This window comes from Rattus norvegicus, chromosome 5 (assembly GCF_021556685.1).
Source record: "Rattus norvegicus strain SHRSP/BbbUtx chromosome 5, alternate assembly SHRSP_T2T, whole genome shotgun sequence".
Taxonomy (NCBI): Eukaryota; Metazoa; Chordata; class Mammalia; order Rodentia; family Muridae; genus Rattus; species Rattus norvegicus.
Genome location: NC_141538.1, coordinates 154,551,102 through 154,570,015, shown reverse-complemented (window position 1 = coordinate 154,570,015; position 18,914 = coordinate 154,551,102). Strand labels below are relative to the sequence as shown.

The following is an 18,914-nucleotide window of genomic DNA, read 5'->3' as shown; positions in this document are numbered from 1 at the left end:
CTGGGAGCAGAATCCAGGTCCTCTACAAGAGTGGCAAATGCTCTTAATCACTGTGCAACTTCCCGAGTTTCTTTCTTTCTTTTTTTTTCAAAGATTTATTTATTCTATGTATATGAGTACACTGTCGCTGTCTTCAGATACACCAGAAGAGGGCATCGGATCCCATTACAGATGGTTGTGAGCCACCATGTGGTTGATGGGAATTGAACTCAGGACCTCTGGAAAACCAGTTGGTGCTCTTAACCACTGAGCCATCTCTCCAGCCCCTCCTTTTTTAACTTTATTTAAATTATGTGTTTCCATGTTTGTTTTGGGTAGGTAAGTACATGTGAGTGTAAGAGCCTTTCAGAGACCAGAAGATGGCATCAGATCCCCTGGAGCTGGAGTCACAGGCACTTGTGAGCAGTCCGACCTCAGTCCTTGAACAAAATTCAGGACCTCTGGAAGAGCAGCTACTGCACTTAACCTCAGAACCATCTCTGCAAACGCTGCACTGCCTGTTTAGGAGAAAGACTTACTTGTACTTAAGAATCTTAATGTTGGGCTGGAGAGGTGGCTCAGTGGTTAAGAGCACCCGACTACTCTTCCAGAGGTCCTGAGTTCAATTCCCAGCAACCACATGATGGCTCACAACCATCTATAAAGAGATCTGATAACCTTTTCTGGTGTGTCTGAAGACAGCTACAGTGTACTTATATATAATAAATGAATAAATCTTAAAAAAAAAAGAGTCTTAAAAAAAAAAAAAGAATCTTAATGTTGCACAGGTTGGCCTCTGAACTCATGACATAGGTGAGGGTGCCCTTGAAGCCTTGATCCCAACTGGACTTTGCAAACATTCACTAAGATTATACAGTCATGTGCCACCACATCCTGCTCTAATATTTGTTTTCTTAAATTAAATTTATTGGCTTTGATTGAGGTCAGTATCTCAGAATGGAGCAATATTAAAACTGAATTTGAAAATGTTTAAGTCTATTCTTTAGAGAAGACATACTGAATGTTAGTTCCACAGAGGTGCACTCATTAACAAACTGAGAAGGAGAAAGGTGCCAGAATGATGTGTTTCTGTTAAAGAATAGTTCAGTGGTTAAAGGACTCAAAGTCAATTCCTAGAACCAACTGCCTGCAACTCCAGGTACTTAGGGCCTCTGCATACTACTGCCCACAAGAATGTACATACACAAGAAAAACCAGAGGCTGGGCATGCCTTGAAGCCTCCTAGCACTCAGGACGAGGTGGTAAATGGATCTCTGTGAGTTGGAGGGCAACCTGGACTACAGAGACCTATTGGTCTCTGCTCCCGGCCTTGTACTGATTACAAACATGCTACCAAGCCCAGCTTTTACATTGATGCTGGGGATTATAACTTGGGACTCGGGGTTGGGGATTTAGCTCAAGTGGTAGAGCGCTTGCCTAGCAACCGTAAGGCCCTGGGTTCGGTCCTCAGCTTCGGGGGCGGGGGGGGGAGATAAAAGAACTTGGGACTCAAGCATTTTACCCTCTGAGGGACACTATTTCAAAAATATGGAAAGCCAGTGAGATGATTCATCAGGTAAAAAGTGCTTGCAGCCCCAACATGACAATCTCTGGAATCTACGTAAAGGTGGAGAGAACCAAGTCCCATAGAGCTGTCCTCTGACCCTGACACTACAAAATGCAAATCATATCGTTCACTTATGCTCCCTACCCCCACATATCCACAGAAACAATAAAGTGTTAAAAATAGGGGCTGGGGGGTTGGGGATTTGGCTCAGTGGTAGAGCGCTTGCCTAGCAACCGCAAGGCCCTGGGTTCAGTCCCCAGCTCCGAAAAAAAGAAAAAAAAAAAAATAGGGGCTGGGGGGCTGGAGAGATGGCTCAGCAGTTAAGAGCACCCGACTGCTCTTCCAGAGGTCATGAGTTCAATTCCCAGCAACCACATGATGGCTCACAACCATCTATAAAGAGATCCGATGCCCTCTTCTGATGTATCTGAAGATAGCTACAGTGTACTTATATATAATAAAAAATGAATAAATCTTTAAAAAAAAAATAGGGGCTGGACGGACAGCTCCATAGTTGCAAGCACTTGGTGCTACTGCAGAGAACCCAGGTTCAGTTTTCAGCCCCCACAATAGAAGCCCACAACACCTAGCACCTCCAGTTCCACATGCCACAGCTCTCACAAACAAATTAAATCAATCAGTCTTATTTTTCAAATATGTAGTGGGAAGCAAGTGGGGAAGACACCTAATATCAACCTCTGGCCTTGATGTGCACATGCATGCTCAACCTAAAAGCAGCACAAACAGCTGCTGTTAAACTGTGTTGCCCTCTTGGCAGTGTTTCAGGATACCGTAAGAACAAAGAATATGGGGCTGGGGATTTAGCTCAGTGGTAGAGCGCTTACCTAGGAAGCGCAAAGCCCTGGGTTCGGTCCCCAGCTCAAAAAAAAAAAAAAAAAAAAAAAAAAAAAAAAGAACAAAGAATATGGGGCTAAAGAGATGGCCCAGCGGTTAGGAGCACTGACTGCTCTTCAGCGGTCCTGAGTTCAATCCCCAGCAACCACATGGTGGCTCACAACCATCTGTAATGAGATTTGGTGCCCTCTTCTGGCCTGCAGTCACATATGCAGGCAGAATGATGTACATAAAATAAATAAATAAATCTAAAAAAAAAATAAAATAAAATAAAATAAATCTTAAGGAAAAAAAAAACAAAGAAACAAGGAATCTGTCTTAAAAGAACAAGAAATGCAGTTAATTCCATTTTTAATTTAGTCATCTTGTATGTGTGTTCATAAGAAAAAAAATTCTAATGCTAAGAATTCTAAGTCATGGGGTTGGGGATTTAGCTCAGTGGTAGAGCGCTTGCCTAGCAAGCGCAAGGCCCTGGGTTCGGTCCCCAGCTCTGAAAAAAAAAGGGGGGGGGGCGATGAGGATAGAGCTGGGCTGGGTTGTGCACACCTTTAATCCCAGCACTTAAGAGCATAGGCAGGACAGCCAGGGCTATGTAGAAAGCCCTTGTCTCAAAATTAATTAATTAATTAACTAACTAAGAACAAGATTAAGGGTAGAGGCTAATGAAACGCTCAATGGGTAAATGCTCTTGCTGGAGAACCCAACAATCTGAATTCCATTCCCATGATTCACACAGTAGAAGGAAAGAAACAACTCCCATATGTCCTATGATTTCCACATATGCGGTAGACATGTGCATACATAAATGTAACTAAAATTATTCATTAAGAACTGAAGGATAGAAGCTGTTAGAGAGGACAAGAGAAAAATAAGGCCAAAACATTACTTATTTGTACCCTATGTTTCACTGACAATGCATGCTTCCGTGAAGAACCTAGATGGCTGAGTCCCAATCTAACCCTATCAATTATCACATAACATGACTTTATTCTTTTACTACACTTATACTGGGGTGGGAGTACGGACCACAGCACACATGCTAATGTCAGAAGACAACTTGCAGGAGCTGGCTCTCTCCTTCCATCATCATGTGTTGCAGGATCCAACTCAGGTCACCAGGCATTCTGCTTAAGCACCTTAACCAAGAGTCCTCTTACAGCCCTCATTACATGAGCTTGAAAGTCACAAACTAATAATATGGTTCCAGTGTTTCTAAACACGAAAATGCTTAGAATCTCTTTTGATATTAAGCATTAAGATAAGGCTCAGAGGTTAAGAGCACTGACTGTTCTAGAGGGTCTGGGTTCCCAGTACACACATGGTGGTTCACTGCCATCCAGATCCAGAGGATCCGACGTCCTCTTTTGGCCTCTGCAATCAGCAGGCATACAACTGGTACAGACATACACACAGGAAAATCATCTATCCACATAAAGTAGCATAATTTAAAAAGTAGAATATATGAACTATTGTAACATGAAAATGAAGGTCAAAAGAACAGAAAGCAACAACCAAAGAGAAGACTTGAGATTGACAGTGAGGTAGCTCAGCAAGTAAACACGTGCCCCACACGAGCACGGTGACTTACGCTCACACCTCACATCCACATAAGGGTGGAACGGAAGAACCAACTCCACAAAGTTGTCCTCTAACCTCCATATAAACCTACACACTTTCTTTCTTTCTTTCTTTCTTTCTTTCTTTCTTTCTTTCTTTCTTTCTTTAACTTTATCTACACTTATTTTATTCTGAATTTATTCCCGTGCCATGAGTTTTTGTTTCTTCAGTTTCTTCTGGGATATCTTTTTCTTCTGTGCAACCTCCTCTTCTGGCTTTGGAACAATCTGTTCCTTCTCAGTGAGGAGCATCTCAGTGTGGCGGGGGAGCTCATGTATGGGTTAATCCGGCCATGAACTCTGTAGGTTCGTCCCCGCCATCTTAGGTGCGGTGTTCACCCGCATGTGTTCAATGACTATAGAGAATCTAAGTCTAAACCCTTCAGTTCAGCATTTCTCTCTGCATTTTTAACCATGTGCAGCAAAAATTCAGCCCTCTTTTTTGGCCACCGTCCCTGTGTCCAGCCCCACTGTTTAGCCTGGGCACACCTACCGACTCCACCATTATACCACCAGAATGGCACACATTGCTTCCTTAAAGTGACATCCTTCAGATACTTGGTGGCTTTACAGAAATGCATACCCCTGATGGCCTGGGCAGTTTCCCGGGTGTTCTTAAAGTGAACACAAAGGTTTGAACCTCTTGATTTGCATGATTTTGTGGGGGTTTCTGGGTCAAGAGTATCGAACCATTTTCACAGGTCACCTCTGGCCACTTACAGGGAGAGCACTTTTTCTTCTTTAAAGTAATGGTAACTACAGTCATCTTTGTTTATCTATTTACAAACAAACAAAAAATATGAACTTTCTTCTGATCATTTGAAAACTTTTAGTTTTATGACCATACAATTTATAATAGTCTAAAACAATCACTGTTTCCTTAAAAACTGTTCAAATGGGAGTCTGAGTAAATTTTTTTCTTGTAACTTTCATAGACAACCTAAAACTCTCAAGTCTAACAGTAATACTCCCCGCATAAGGAGCAGACACCATGACTATCTGAGGAGTTCCCTTACCATCCTCACTCCAACCATGCTGCTGCATAAGACTCCTATAGACATGCCTGTGATCTCAGCACAGGAGAGGCTATAGAGCAAGTTCATGTAATCTGAGACTATATGAGATCCAGCAAAGTACCTTGGAGCTTAGGTTAAAGCACTTGTCACATGATTTCAGTCCCCAGATCGGACAGTAGAAGAACAGGCTCCCAAACCCTTCCCTCTGTCCTCCACATGCCTCCACTCACACATATCCTCTATCCCACTCCAAGTAAGATCCTATCTCAAAAGAAAAAAAACCCTGTATGACTCCAGATAGTTTAAATTGGTTATGAAAAGGTCATAATTTCTTTAAAAAAAAAAACAAAAATACAAAAACTCTTTCATCAAACTGTGCACAGTGTTCTAAATATATACACTGGAAACAGTCCCTGCAAAACAGGTGGTTTTTTTGTCACCTAGTTTCTCCATTAAAAGATCCAAGAGTGCTACAGTACTAGCAAGACAGCTAGGGGTACCAAGGCCCCAGGAGGTGGGAGAGATGCAATGAGTAGGGTGCTTGCCTAGCACACAGAGTCCGAGTTGGAGCCTCAGCACTACGTAAACCTGTTGTGGAGAAAACTTATCATCCCAGCACCCTGGTGGTGCAAGCAGGAGGACTATAAGTTAGTGAGCTCTAGGACTGCTTGAGCTACATAAAACCCTGTCTCAAAAAACAACAAGAGCAAACCAAAAGAAGGAAGGCATGCCAGGGAGGAGGGAGGTAGAGCACTCCTTTAACCCCAGCACTCAGGAGGTAGGAGCAGGAATTACCTCTGAGTTTGAGGCCAGCCTGGTCTACAGAGTGAGTTCCAGGATGGCCAGGACTATATACAGAAAGGGGGGAAGGGGGAGGAATGAGCCAGAGAGAAACTTTTACAAAAGCCTAAGGAGTCACTTACTTTTCAATCTGCATATGAACTGATGTGCTCAAATCTTCTCAATTCTACACCTACACTTTCCCCTCTCATTAATTTCTAAGTGCATTTTATGTGTTGAAAGAAAGCGAAGAGTAATGACAAACACAGTTTCAGAAGTACTGACATTTCAAAACAAAAATGTTTTAGACGTGATGGCTCATCCAGCACAACCCTAGCATTCAAGAGGCAGACAGGATTGCCAATTGTTCAAGGCAAGCCTGATCTACACAGAGCACTTTAGATCAGGAAAGTTTACATGTAAGACTTTGTCTTAAAATAAAATAAACATGAACTGAGTCCAGTGGCCTATGCCCACAACCCCTACCCTCAGAAGTCAAGGCAGCCTAGGCTACATACTAAAGTATCATTGCAAATGGAGACTTAGGTCAAGGAGCATGGCACACTGGTAGAACACATGCTCAGAACGAATGAGGGCCCAAGTTCGATCTCTAGGACAAAAAACTTAAAAACTACTTTTCCTTTAGCAGTAAGCTCCAACAATTGTCTGTATTTCTTGCTTTAAGATATGGGAGGCAGGCGGGGGGAAGATAACATTTAAACTGTAAACTTAAAAAATGCAATTAAAAAAGAGAGAGAGAGATAGATCTATACTGGGCTGGAAAGACGGTTTGGCAGTTAAAGAGCACTGACTACTCTTCCAGAGGTTCTGAGTTCGATTCCCAGCAACCACATGGTGGCTCACGACCATCTGTAATGAGATCCGACACCCTCTTCTGGTGTGTCTAAGGAAAGCGACAGTGTACTTTATACATGAAATAAACCTTGCAAGAAAGATTTCTATACCAAGGTTAGTTACCTTTGCTAATAAAAAATATACATAAATACTACCAATATAACACTAGCCACACTTTGAAAGTAATCAAGTACTTTGCCCACATCATACACTCGATAATCCACTTAATAGACTAGAAAGATTTCCCACAAAGGGATAAATAAGAGCACTGACCTCTGTTCCAATTCCTGGTTGCACACCTGAGTACACACTGTCTGGTGGAGGCCCACCATACTTCCTCTGTCCTGTGGTTACATCCAAAGTATAACCAGTCCTCTCGAGCAAGGCCTAAAAATAATTGCACATGTTAAACACACACAAACTATAACATCTTATGAAATGCATTTTATGCTAATTTAAAAGGAGTAGCTAGAAATATAGCATGCATGCATGCATGCATGAGGCACTGGATTCTTTCTCCAGTATCACATATATGGGGCTGGGCAGCAGCAGTGCATGACTTTAATCCCAGTACTCAGCAAACAGAGGCAGGCAGATCTTTGAGTTTGAGGGCAGCCTGATCTATGGAGTAAGTTCTAGGACAGCCAGAGCTACACGAGAAACCCTGTCTGGAACTCCCTCCTCACCCCCCAAAAAAGAGAAAAAGAAAAATGAGGAGCTAGAGAGATGGCGTAGCAGTTAAGAGTTTACTGCTCTTCCAGAGGACACACATTTGGTTCACAGGAAACATGCTAAACATGTCACTATTAACTGTCTGTAACTCCAGGTCCAATGAGTCCAACACCCTCTTCTGGCCTCCATGGACACTGTAGTCATGTGTACAAATCCACACTCAGACACACACATATACATACAATTAAAGAAAACAGTAAACTATTTCAAAGGGGGTAGCCAAAGAGACAGCTCTAACATTGAGCGCACCTGCTGATCTTTGCAAACTCCTGGGTTTAGTTCCCAGAATACACACAGCTCACGACTGCCCTTAACTATTCCATTTGTCTGTTCATATTCTTACCAAACCACAAGCTCAGCACAACTGAAGTATCTCACAGGGTAGACTCTAAATTTGGTAACTACCAAATAAATATACTGACTTAAAAAAAATGAAACCTTATTATTTAATTGTCCCACCTCATTAACATTAGTTAACAGAAGATGCCCTTGCCCCCAAAGAGCTTGCACTATAGTTTACATAACACTCATGTGAAATTTCCTATGAAAGGCCTATAGAATATCTTCTGTTGGCAAACAAAATATGTACTCTACCAAGAAAGAGAAGGGCTTTGCATGTTAGGTATTTAATTATACAAAGCAACACCAGATTTATGTTTGCTAAATTTAGTTAACCATATGATTCCACAGGGATGGATGTCTTGAACCTTCCATTTTTTTTTTACCAGGGGGCTGGGGGACAGGGGTGGTGTTAGCCAATCAGAGTTGTTATATACAGTTGTTTGGAATTTATCTAAGAATTGGCTAGGGGGCTGAAGAAATAGTTCAGCGGTTAAGAGCACTGACTGCTGATGGGGTTGGAGATTTAGCTCAGTGGTAGAGTGCTTGCTTGCCTAGCAAATGCAAGGCCCTGGGTTCGATCCCCAGCTCCAAAAAAAAAAAAAAAAAAAAAAAAAAAAAGAAGAGCACTGACTGCTCTTCCAGAGGTCTTGAGTTCAATTCCCAGCAACCACATGGTGGCTCACAACCATCTGAAATGGGATCTGATGCCCTCTTCTGGTGTGTCTGAAGACAGCGAGCGACACTGTACTCATATAAATAATTACATCTTTAAAAAAAAAAGAATTCAGCTAAATTACTTTATAAACAGATGAGAATGGAGGAGAAAAGTGTAAAGATGCTTTACAAAGTTAGTTAGACCTAAACAGGAGCCACCAGTGCAAACAACACCAAAATTCAATACCATTCAAATTAAATCTGGGAGGGCGGCTTAGAACCAAGCATTCGATTAGCATGTGTAAAGCCCTGGGTTAGATCCCCAGGGCTTGGGGTTGGGGGTGACCAACTGCAACCTAGTCAATACCCCTTTAACTAGGTCTTTTAGCAAAAGCCTATTTGCCTTTCAAAGGAGTTTATCTAGGTTAGTAATAATAATGATGACTGGGGAGGGTAGATATTTTACATATGAATTCATCTAATCTACACAACCGCTGTAGGCACAACCAGGACCATTTTATAGATGCACTAAGGTCAGAAAAAATTCAAAAGAAAGAAGAAAGCAGTTAGAATACGACAGCTCTTTCCTAAGAGAAAAAAAATCCCAGCCTTTCACTTCAACACTCAGGAGGCTGAGGCAGCATCACCTTGAGTTTGGAACCAACCTGGGCTCTACAGTGAGTTCCCGATCAGACTGAGCTACATAATGGGATCCTGTACCATCCTGTACCAAACAAAATTTATATAAACAGTGCTTATAAAATAATAAACATATCTTTCCCTCTTTGTCAGAAGACCAAGGTATCAAGGAACAGTCTGACTTAGACTTTTCCATCAAATACTGTAACTCCCTAAGCCACATTTTTACCTTGATCTTTGCTTCATCAGGCCCTTTCGTGGACTCTTGTACCTTGCTGCCTTGTTTCTCTCTTTGCCTGTAGGTCTTCATAACTCCACATAAAAATGCACTTTTGTTCTAAAAGATGCAAGCAATTCAAAAGGGAGAATTACCAGGAATCTCTGAAGGGTCAAATAAACAATAAATTTAAATTTAAATGATGGCGTTTCAACACCAACGTTTTAACAAAAATATTCATTCAACAAATACTTTGACACACCAGAGGCTGGAACGGACATTAAGTCAGAGCCTCGGGGAGCTCGCCTTCTAAACTGGGAAAGTGTTCCATTTGTTAATGCTTAATTAAATCTGGACCATCTTTACAGAATGGCTGAAAGTATTTCTCACACAAAGATAGCACCCATATTGTAAGCAATTTAAACATATAAAACATATTTATTGTAATAGTAACAATAAAATAAAGTCATAGCTAAGTTTTTAAAGTAACTTACGGTATTAAAAGGTGAGGGAAGACTTTTGCTTTGTGCTCATGCTTCTGAAAGTCTTTGACATAGAAGATCTTTTTTTCTCTTAAATTTTTCCAAAGGAGAGATAGTCACAAACAAAACAGAGCCCTTCCCCACGGGGAAGAGTGCGATCACAGTTAGACAGTTGCAGATCGTCAATGGCTGGGCCGCATCTGCTGGGACTGACCTTACCTGAACATGGGATAAGTCGCTCTCTTTGAACTGCTGCAGCACAGACAGAGCTCCTTCTTCATTAAATTCCCTGAGAGCATCGATTGCTCTTTCATCAAGATCGACATAAGCTACCAACCCTAAAAATTAAATTGAAAAAGTTTAACTTTATTATAATAAAAGAGATAAGCTAAACTGTCTAGTAAGGTCTAGTAGCACTGTTATATTCAATATCTCTGACAAACTACACTTTCATTTAACTACATGCATATACACAGCTAAACAAGATATAAAAAGGTCAAATACAAATACAAAAAGCAAAGATAAAATGTCACCTATAAATGTGAATCTTATCTTAAAAAAAAAAAAAAAAAACTTTAGGGGAAAGCTCCTAAAGTGTTTCTAACTCCTCCAAACAGCAGTGAGCTCTCGAAGTCTGATGCACGTAATGTACCACAGACGAACCACTCGTTTAGGAAATTCTGGCTTATATTTGAGTGGTAAGAATACACTATCTTTCTCAAGAAAAAACATTCAAATTACGGGTTGTTATACTTGTTTACTATAAAAGAGGTAATAAAAAATATGAAAACCAATTTTACTTAATTCTTTCCACTCGAAGAGTATCAAAGGTTTTCCCTCCTTAGCACCAAACATAAATTAAAATGTGTTTATCCAAGCATCTAGTTTGCTGCAGTCAGAATGTGGAAAGGCATTTAAATTCTACAAATGCAAGTGCAGCTTGCTAAACCAATTCTGAAAGTTGTATTTTAAGTCAGTCTTTTGCTCTACAAGCTGAGATTTAAAAGATGCTGTGGCATTCACAACACTGTCAATAACGACAATCTCCTTCAAAGGTCAGTAAAAATGTTACAGAATTTTAAATAAAGTATGCAGAAAAAATATATGCTGCATTCTATATATGTAGTCTACTTAACTACTCACAGAACATCTATGTTTAAAATATCACTTAATATATAGGGAACCTTTTCAGAACTGGTCCAATGTAAAATAGAAATACCTGACAGATTAACATTGCCCTCCCCAAGTCCATATGAACCAACAGCAAAAGTGATTCTACTGTGGTAAAGCCAAAAAGAACTTTATTTCATACAGTAAATAAATTGAAAATAAATTAATGCCACTTGTAAAGCTATTGTTTAAAATGCTGCCATGTCATGCTTTAAAAGCTCAGAAAGGGCATGGCTGAGCAATTGGAGTTTCCTTACTTGGATATTTCATACCACCACCCAAAGCCACAACTCAGGACCATCATCAATCCATCCTGTCAGTACAACCCTTCACCCAGGTCATCCACCTCTTAGCAGTAACAAAGCACTATACAGGGAGGTCTCTAAGCAGATCACTGCTAGTTCTCTAGGGCAGAAATGCCACAGAAGTTCCTGAGGACTGGTTTTCAAATGGGACCATCACCCAGGAGTCATTTTTATAAGCCATTTTAGTGTCTAAAATTAAATCTGAGCTTCGAGATTTAAAATATTTTAAGAAAAAAAAAGCACAGCTATGTCTCTAAATTTAAAACATATTTCTAAGAAAAACAATTCAATTCTCTCTCCTGATCTGGATAGGCACACAAACACAGGAAGAAAGTTTCCATCTATGGCCCCAAAGGAGGACACATTTATTTACGAACACCATTCCCTAAGGGTAAATATTTCTCTCCCTCTTTAAAACTTCAAACCACTTACAACCAACCATATTAAGATGTTCAAATTTGCTTAAGCACTTAACCATGGGACTTACACATTAAGAAAAAAACAAAAACAAAAAACAGCTGTTGCAAACCAAACACTTCCAAATTTCCCGAGAGATGTGAATTTCTGTCTATTAGAAACTAGACAGGCCACAAACTCTCACGGAGTATGACATATATTATCGTTTCAAACAATACAGTCTAACTAGTCCTATTATGCCACCTAATCAGACCTAAGCTGACTTAACAATCACTTTTAAAAAGCTAAAAGTAGAAAAGTAAAAGCAAAATGATGACTGATTTAGGTTAAGGGGAAAATGCAAAATTTGGTATGCTGAAACATACATTTTAATTGGTAGTAAATCTAAGACAAATTGATGTTCTGTTCTGAAACAACTAAGTCTGCATATTCAACACTAAGAAGGCTTCAAAATAATGAAATAGGAGTAAAGTCAAACCCAGTATGCCCTCAATGAAGGGAAAGCATTTGCTCTACACAGATCACACAAACAGTAAGCATTATTTATCCTTAAAATCTGTAACATTCAACGTGGTTTGCCCTCACTTTCATAACCAGTCAGAAACAAGAAATGCATATTATACCTGTCTGAAATATTTCATCAAGTCTCTCTGCCACCTTCTGTGGGAGGCCTGCCTCTACCAGTGTCTTGTAGTGCTCTGTGTGAGTAACACTGGAAGTGTCCATTGGCTCCTCCTCTTCTTTTAACTGTACCGCATTACCATTCACCTGATTAGCCATTTTATTATGCTGCTGGAAAAAATTCAGGAGCTATATTACATTAAGCCAGAAATAACTAATTTGTAGGACAATGCATGATTTACCTGAACTAATTTGTACACATGCTACTAATAACTATCCAGAATCTTAAGCCTTTTGTGAGCATCTGATCTAAATTTTCAGTAATAATCTTGTGAAACTATAGAAAATGTACATGGAAGTATTGGATCCTTAAGCAACTTCATGTACTCTGGGTTAGAGGCCTTGAGTTTACTGCAGGTACAACTGCTGAGTAACAAAGCAGCCGTTGTGTTCTGGGGAGCAGATCAACAAACCACCACGAAATCCTAAAGGCCCCTCAGCTTAATAGAGTTCTAAAGTTTGATTTAAAACAGAATAAACACCCACACATCACTTAATCAAGATTTAAGAAATTTCCATTTTTCCTAGCTCTGCTTCAGAAACAACATAGGTATGAAATAAATCCATGTTGTATCTAGTTCAATGAGCTGGTGGCTTGGGTTCTCTCCACCTCACTTAAAAACACAACTTTCACATTAATTTTGTTCTAAGATTAATTTGCTATTCCCATTCACAGATTTAAAAGAAAAAATGACCAACTTTAAAAGCTAAGCCATTGTTTAAAGTCTACATAAAAAATAAGTGAGCTATAGTTGAGGTTGCTTCTTGGTTTTTTGTTTTTTTAAATCAGGAGTATGAGTGGAATTTTTATTGTCAGTGAAAGAAAGTTGCAAAAAATACTGAATAAACAACTTGCAAAAAAAAACCTTCACGTTCACGAACACTATCTAACTCACCTAAACTTAGTCAGATTTTTCAGATTAATCTACCAAAATAACTTTGTATGTTCAGTCTGTATATGCTGAAATGGACCAATTCCCTGAAAAGAGAGTAAATCACAAAAGCATATGAGGCCAGTCTACGCTACCTCCAAATCAGGGAATCTACGTGTGTATGTGAGATTACATGTGATGAAGAGAATGGATGGCCCAACGCAGACATCGCAGCACGGATGGAGATAAAGGTGTGATGAAGCTGGGTCTCAAGAAAATGCCTGTTGTTCCTGAAGAAACTCAAGACAGAAACCACAAGTCACCTACAAACACTATAGCCTAAGATAGCCAATCCATTCCTGATCACTCAAACACTATGCCAAGTGCTGTTTGCTGACACAGAACAACTCTTCATCTGAACATCCACTGATATTTAGTTGAAGTTAATGAGAGGAGAAAGAGGAAGGCAGTAGTAGAAAGCAAAGTGTGAAGGGTGTTACTGAGAATGACCTGACAGCTGGATGACTTCCCACCACAAACCTCTCCCTAGCCCTCTCAAGTCTACAGAGACGCCGACTGTACCTAAACAGATATATCTCAAGGCAAACTTCAAATTCTGATGAACTAGCAAAAATAGAAACATCCAAAACTGGCACAAGATGAGCATATTTACTGATTAATACAACCTAGTCCTATAAAGAAGCATTCAAAAATCCAAAATCTGTGAACATGCATATGTGCTTTCCCATTCCCTCCCACAAACACTATACTAAGATCACCACAACTCAAAAGTTCTGTAACAAGACCTTCAGAGCACTGCACCTATGAATACTACGTTACAGGAGAGGCAAATTAACTGAGAAGTTCAATGAACATCCGTTAAGGTGGAGTAATTTTAAAAGTATGCATGAAGCAAAATGACAAGTTATGTATTAAAAGCACAAGACATATTTACGACTATCATCGATATTAAAAACTTTTTAAATGTTCAGATTTTGTCAACTTTAACCTAAAAAAAAAAAAGGTAAAATAGACTCCAGGAAATAAAACCTTCAGATCAACAGAGGGGAATCTTCAAGCCAAATTCAAAGTGCTCATTTAAAAGACATTTATGTTATGAGACCATTTAAACTCATGTTATTCGACAACAATGCCACACAGCCAAACCATATTTCTGGATGCAGCAAATATACTAACATGACTGGAATCCTTTGACATAAACATTTTTGCAAAAAAAAAAAAAAAGAAAAAAGAAAAAGAAAATTACAAAATAAAGTCATTTAAATAAGATTTATAAGGACTGCTGGGAGATTTGGGAAGTCAGTACTAGCCCCTCCCTCACTTTTAGTGAACATCCCTAAGCAAAATGTTGAGAGACCGGCTTTTAAAAGATCCAACGAAAGCTAACGGTTATCTCAAAGCTGGGGAGTGTCAAGTCCTTAATCACTACGACTGACTCCTGACACATTCTGCTTCTAAAGGGCAGGGGAGGAAAAAACTCAAACAGGTAACGAGAAAGGACTGAACCTTTCAAGAACCCCTGGGCTTTCGTCTTAAAATTCTGGCCACATGGATACTACCGTGGAAGAAAAAGAAGCGCTTTTCTAGTCTGGAGCGCCTATGACATTCTCAGAATTACCTAGCTCAGGCGCCGCTCAAAACCAAGTGTCACGGCCTCTAGTAGTCATTTTTTCCTTCAAATCCCGGCTCGAATCATGCAGGTTGGGGATCGGGCGGGAGGCACCCCCCATACCTCGGTCCCTCGGCTCCGACTCCCGTAAAAGTTTGCTCCGGGCTCAGGTAACCCTAAGACTTGCACCCCGCCCTCGGCTCACCCCACCCCCTCGGGCGCGACCCCGTATCAACACATCCCACTCCTGGCAAGGCGAGATGCGGGCCAGGCCTGACCGCAGGCCTAGGGGCAAGCACCGGAGTCAGGGGAACGTCTGAAACCCTTAGCCGGCCGGGCCGCGGACAGCGGCAGGCGGAGGCGGGAAAAGCACCCTGAAACCGGCAGGCCGCACGGAGGACAGCGGACCGAGGGACCGGGGCACCGGAGGGGCTGATAAGGATGAGCGAAAGAGAGGAGGCGCCGCGGCCGGACTCAGGCCCACGGCTGCGCGGCCGGTCCGAGCAGAAGCCGCCCCCGGCCCATCCCCACCCCCACCCTCGGGCCTCGGAGCAAAGACCCAAACTGCAGGCCGGGGCGCCGAGCCTGGACCCGGCCGAATCCGGTCAGACCGGGACTCCAGGCCCCTCCCCCCACGGGCCAGCGCGAGACTCACCAGGGCAGAGCGGGGGGCCGGCAGCCTGGCCCGTGAGAATCAGCGCGAGGCGCTTTGAAAACGACTAGAAATGGCGCGCGCGCCACCCCCTCCCCCCCTGCATGGACAGAGACGCGATCCCGGCAGCACGCGGGGTTTCCCGGAACTGCTTCCAGGGACTCCATACGGCCGAGCAATCAGTTCAGGAGGCTGCCTGATAGGCAGCTCAGCGGACCAATCAGAGAGAGGGAAAGCGGCCCTCGCGTCGGGGACTCGGAGGACCAATCGGTGTGGCCGTCAGGCTGAGCCAATGAGGGTTCTCAGCGCCACTGGCTGAGGCGCCTCCGGGGCGGGGGCATGCACACAAAGGGGTCTGTTGGTGGGAGCCCCTCGTAGTGGCGAGGCTGCGGGGCAGCCGGCCTTGCGTGGCCGAAGCTCCTCCCTCTCCGTCTACCCGGGTTATGAGGTTGAAAATTTAGGCCTCGCGCCGCGTGGCCGCCACAGGAGCCCCGCCCCCTCGGGTCCCTGCGGCCACGCTCCGCAATGGCGCTGCTACCCGGAGCGGGAGTCCCTTACCCCAATCCTCCCTCCGGCCGTGCTGGCCGGCCGCAGAGTGTAGGTCCCAAACACACCCATCACCTCACGCTCCGCTCCATCGCTAGATCATCTTGGCTCTAGTCAAAAGACAACTTAAAGAAGATTCGACTCGTGTCGCTGGAGGTTTTCCTGTAGAAAAGCATCCCTTAGAAGGATCAGAGAAACTGCCTGTTTCCCTCCCTGGCACTTTTCCTCACAATAACGTGGATCTGACTCAAGAGTGATGTTAACAGGAAGCAGGGACCCTTCAGAGTTTGGAGAACTGAGTAGGTAGGGTACTGGATCTACGTACGACTGAAAGCCAGGCAACGGGCAAAAGGTTCATTTCCCCCCTAGGAGAGTAATACCTTTTATTCATAAGCCTCTCACCTGTCACTGTCACTCCTGTCCCAAACCCAACACCACCTCAGTGAAGAAGGTCAAAGGTTCTGCTTCCAAATGTATCAGGAGAACGTGTTTCTCAAACCAAAATATAATTATTGTTTGTCTACCCATGCGTTTTTGAATGGACATCTGCACCTGATACGAACTTGACGGCCAATGTGGCAGTGTTGGGAGGTGGGGCCGGTAGTGGGAGGTGTTTCAGGCATTAGGACTCCACCCTCAAAGGATTAAAGCTGAATGATAGGCCTCCAGGCTGCGAGTTAGACGTCTAGCTCTGATTTTCTCTGCATCTTTTGCGCTTCCAGCATAGGGTGTCCCAGCACGAAGGCCCTTCTCCCCACATGCTCTCAACGTTGCACTTCCCTACTTACAGAACTGTAAAATGTAAGTCCCGTCCTAGGGACTGGAGAGATGGCACAAATGCAAGGTTAAAATCCTGACTTTGAATCTCCACTCGAGTAAAAAGCCCGGGGTGACCACATGCATGCACCTGTAAATTCCAGTGCTGATGTGGGCTACAACAGGAGAATCCCTGTAGCTTGCTGCAAGGTTAGCTCCAGGCTCAATGAGAGACCCTATCCCAAGAGAATAAGGCAGGGGAGTGAAAGAGCAGGACATCCACTTTTCTCTGACCTTGGTCTGCACTTACCTTCACACACACACACACACACACACACACACACACACACACACACACGTAAGCAAACACAACATCAAATAAAACCCTCTTCTGTATAAATTATCCCATCAGAGGTATTCTATCACAAGGCCATCTGATACCTATTAGGTGTCCAGTACCAAGCCAATATTAAGGGATGTAAAACACAGATATCCTGGGAGCTGAGGCTGCAGTTCAGTGTCAGAGCAGGTTCTCCCATACAAAGGACTCTGAGTCCAGGCTCTAACTTAGGGCAGTGGGGGTTCTGGTGGTTGGAGAGACTCAGGTTCAATTCCAGAGCCTTTATGGTAGCTCACAAACGTCTTGTACTCCAGTTCCAGAAGATCCAATGCCCTCTTCTGACCTTCTTAGACACTAGGCACACGTGGTATGCAGACATATATGCAGGCAAAAGCACCCAAACATAAAATAAATCTAGGACTGGAGAGATGGCTCAGTGGTTTAAAGCACTGACTGCTCTTCCAGAGGTCCTGAGTTCAAATCCCAGCAACCACATGGTGGCTCCCAACCATCTGTAATGGGATCTGATGCCCTCTTCTGGTGTATCTGAAGAGAGCAACAGTGTACTCACATACATAAAATAAATAAATCTTAAAAAAAAAAAAAAAAACTTACAGCACAGGAGTAAATGTAGCACAAAATAGGTACAGCCAAAAGTAAAGGTCATAAAAAGAGAGAGAAGGGCTGGAGAGGTGGCTCAGTGGTTAGGAGCACCAACTGCTCTTCCAGAGGTCCTGAGTTCAATTCCCAGCAATCCCATGGTGGCTCACAACCATCTGTAATGAGATCTGACACCATCTTCTGGTGTGTCTGAAGACTGCTACAGTGTACTTGTATACAATAAATAAATCTTTAAATAGATAAATAAATAAAAAGAAACTTTGGTCATGAAAGAAAATGTCTCACAGGACTTTATCAAATAGATTTGGGCATTCCTTAACACGTGTTACGCACCGAGCATGTTGTCTCATTTGATACTCACAGTAGGTCAAGTACTTTCTTCCTTTACACATCAGGACAGCAAGGTCATGTCAGAGCTGAGACACACACTGATGTTACTCTAAATTCCCTGGTCAAGTTAATTTTTATTCTACATGGCCAGAAGAAATAACCTCCAACCAGTAAGATAATACTTCCCTCTATTAGCCTCCCTGTTCCCAATTCTGGGTACCAGATTTGTGTAACAGGATAGCTCTCCCCAAGCCTCCCCCTCCCCACCACTGGATGAGGTCACACCACAACTAGTCCATATTGTGACTTCAAATTTCTTTTTACATTAACTAATTTTTTTAAATGTTATTTTTATATCTGGGTGGCGCATGCCTTTAACCCCAGCATTCAGAAGACAGAGGCAGTCAGATCTCTCTGAGTTTGAGACCAGCCTGCTCTATACAGTAAGTTCCAGAACCGCCAGGGCTACACAGATAAATGCTGTCTCAGAAAGAACAACAAAATAAAAAACAACAATGTTATTTTTTGTGGGTGCCAGTGGAGGCTAGAACAGAGAAGGGGAGCAAGTGTTACAGGCTGTCCTGAACTACCCAACTTGGGTGTTGGGAACCAACCTCTCACCCACGGAAAAATAGCAAGTGCTCTTAATTAGTGATTTCATGCCTCTGGCCCCAACATTAATCGAAAAAAATCAGAGGTGGAAAGATGGCTGTTACAGTACTTACTGCTCTTACAGGGGACGTGACTTCCATTCTCAGCACCTGTGGTTGTCTGAAATACTTGGCCCAGGCAGTGACACTATTAGGAGATGTGGCCCCTTGGAGTGGGTGTGGCCTTGTTAGAGAGGGCGTGGCCTTGGT

The 18,914-nt window shown here is 42.6% G+C and overlaps 1 protein-coding gene across 14 annotated transcripts in view; it reads right to left on the bottom strand.

Annotated features, from left to right (window-relative positions):
- Hnrnpr (heterogeneous nuclear ribonucleoprotein R) overlaps positions 1-15,585 on the bottom strand; it is a 31,853-nt gene extending 16,268 nt beyond the window's left edge. For 3 of the 14 annotated variants that reach the window (XM_087549569.1, XM_087549577.1, XM_087549575.1), the window contains exons 1-4: positions 15,465-15,577; positions 9,954-10,072; positions 9,265-9,372; positions 6,942-7,055 (exon numbers count right to left, since the gene is read on the bottom strand). In XM_087549569.1, the coding sequence (XP_087405695.1) occupies positions 6,942-7,055; positions 9,265-9,345 (195 nt within the window). In that variant the 5' untranslated portion in view covers positions 9,346-9,372; positions 9,954-10,072; positions 15,465-15,577. 14 annotated transcript variants of the gene reach the window in all.
- Positions 15,586-18,914: the final 3,329 nt, after the last annotated feature.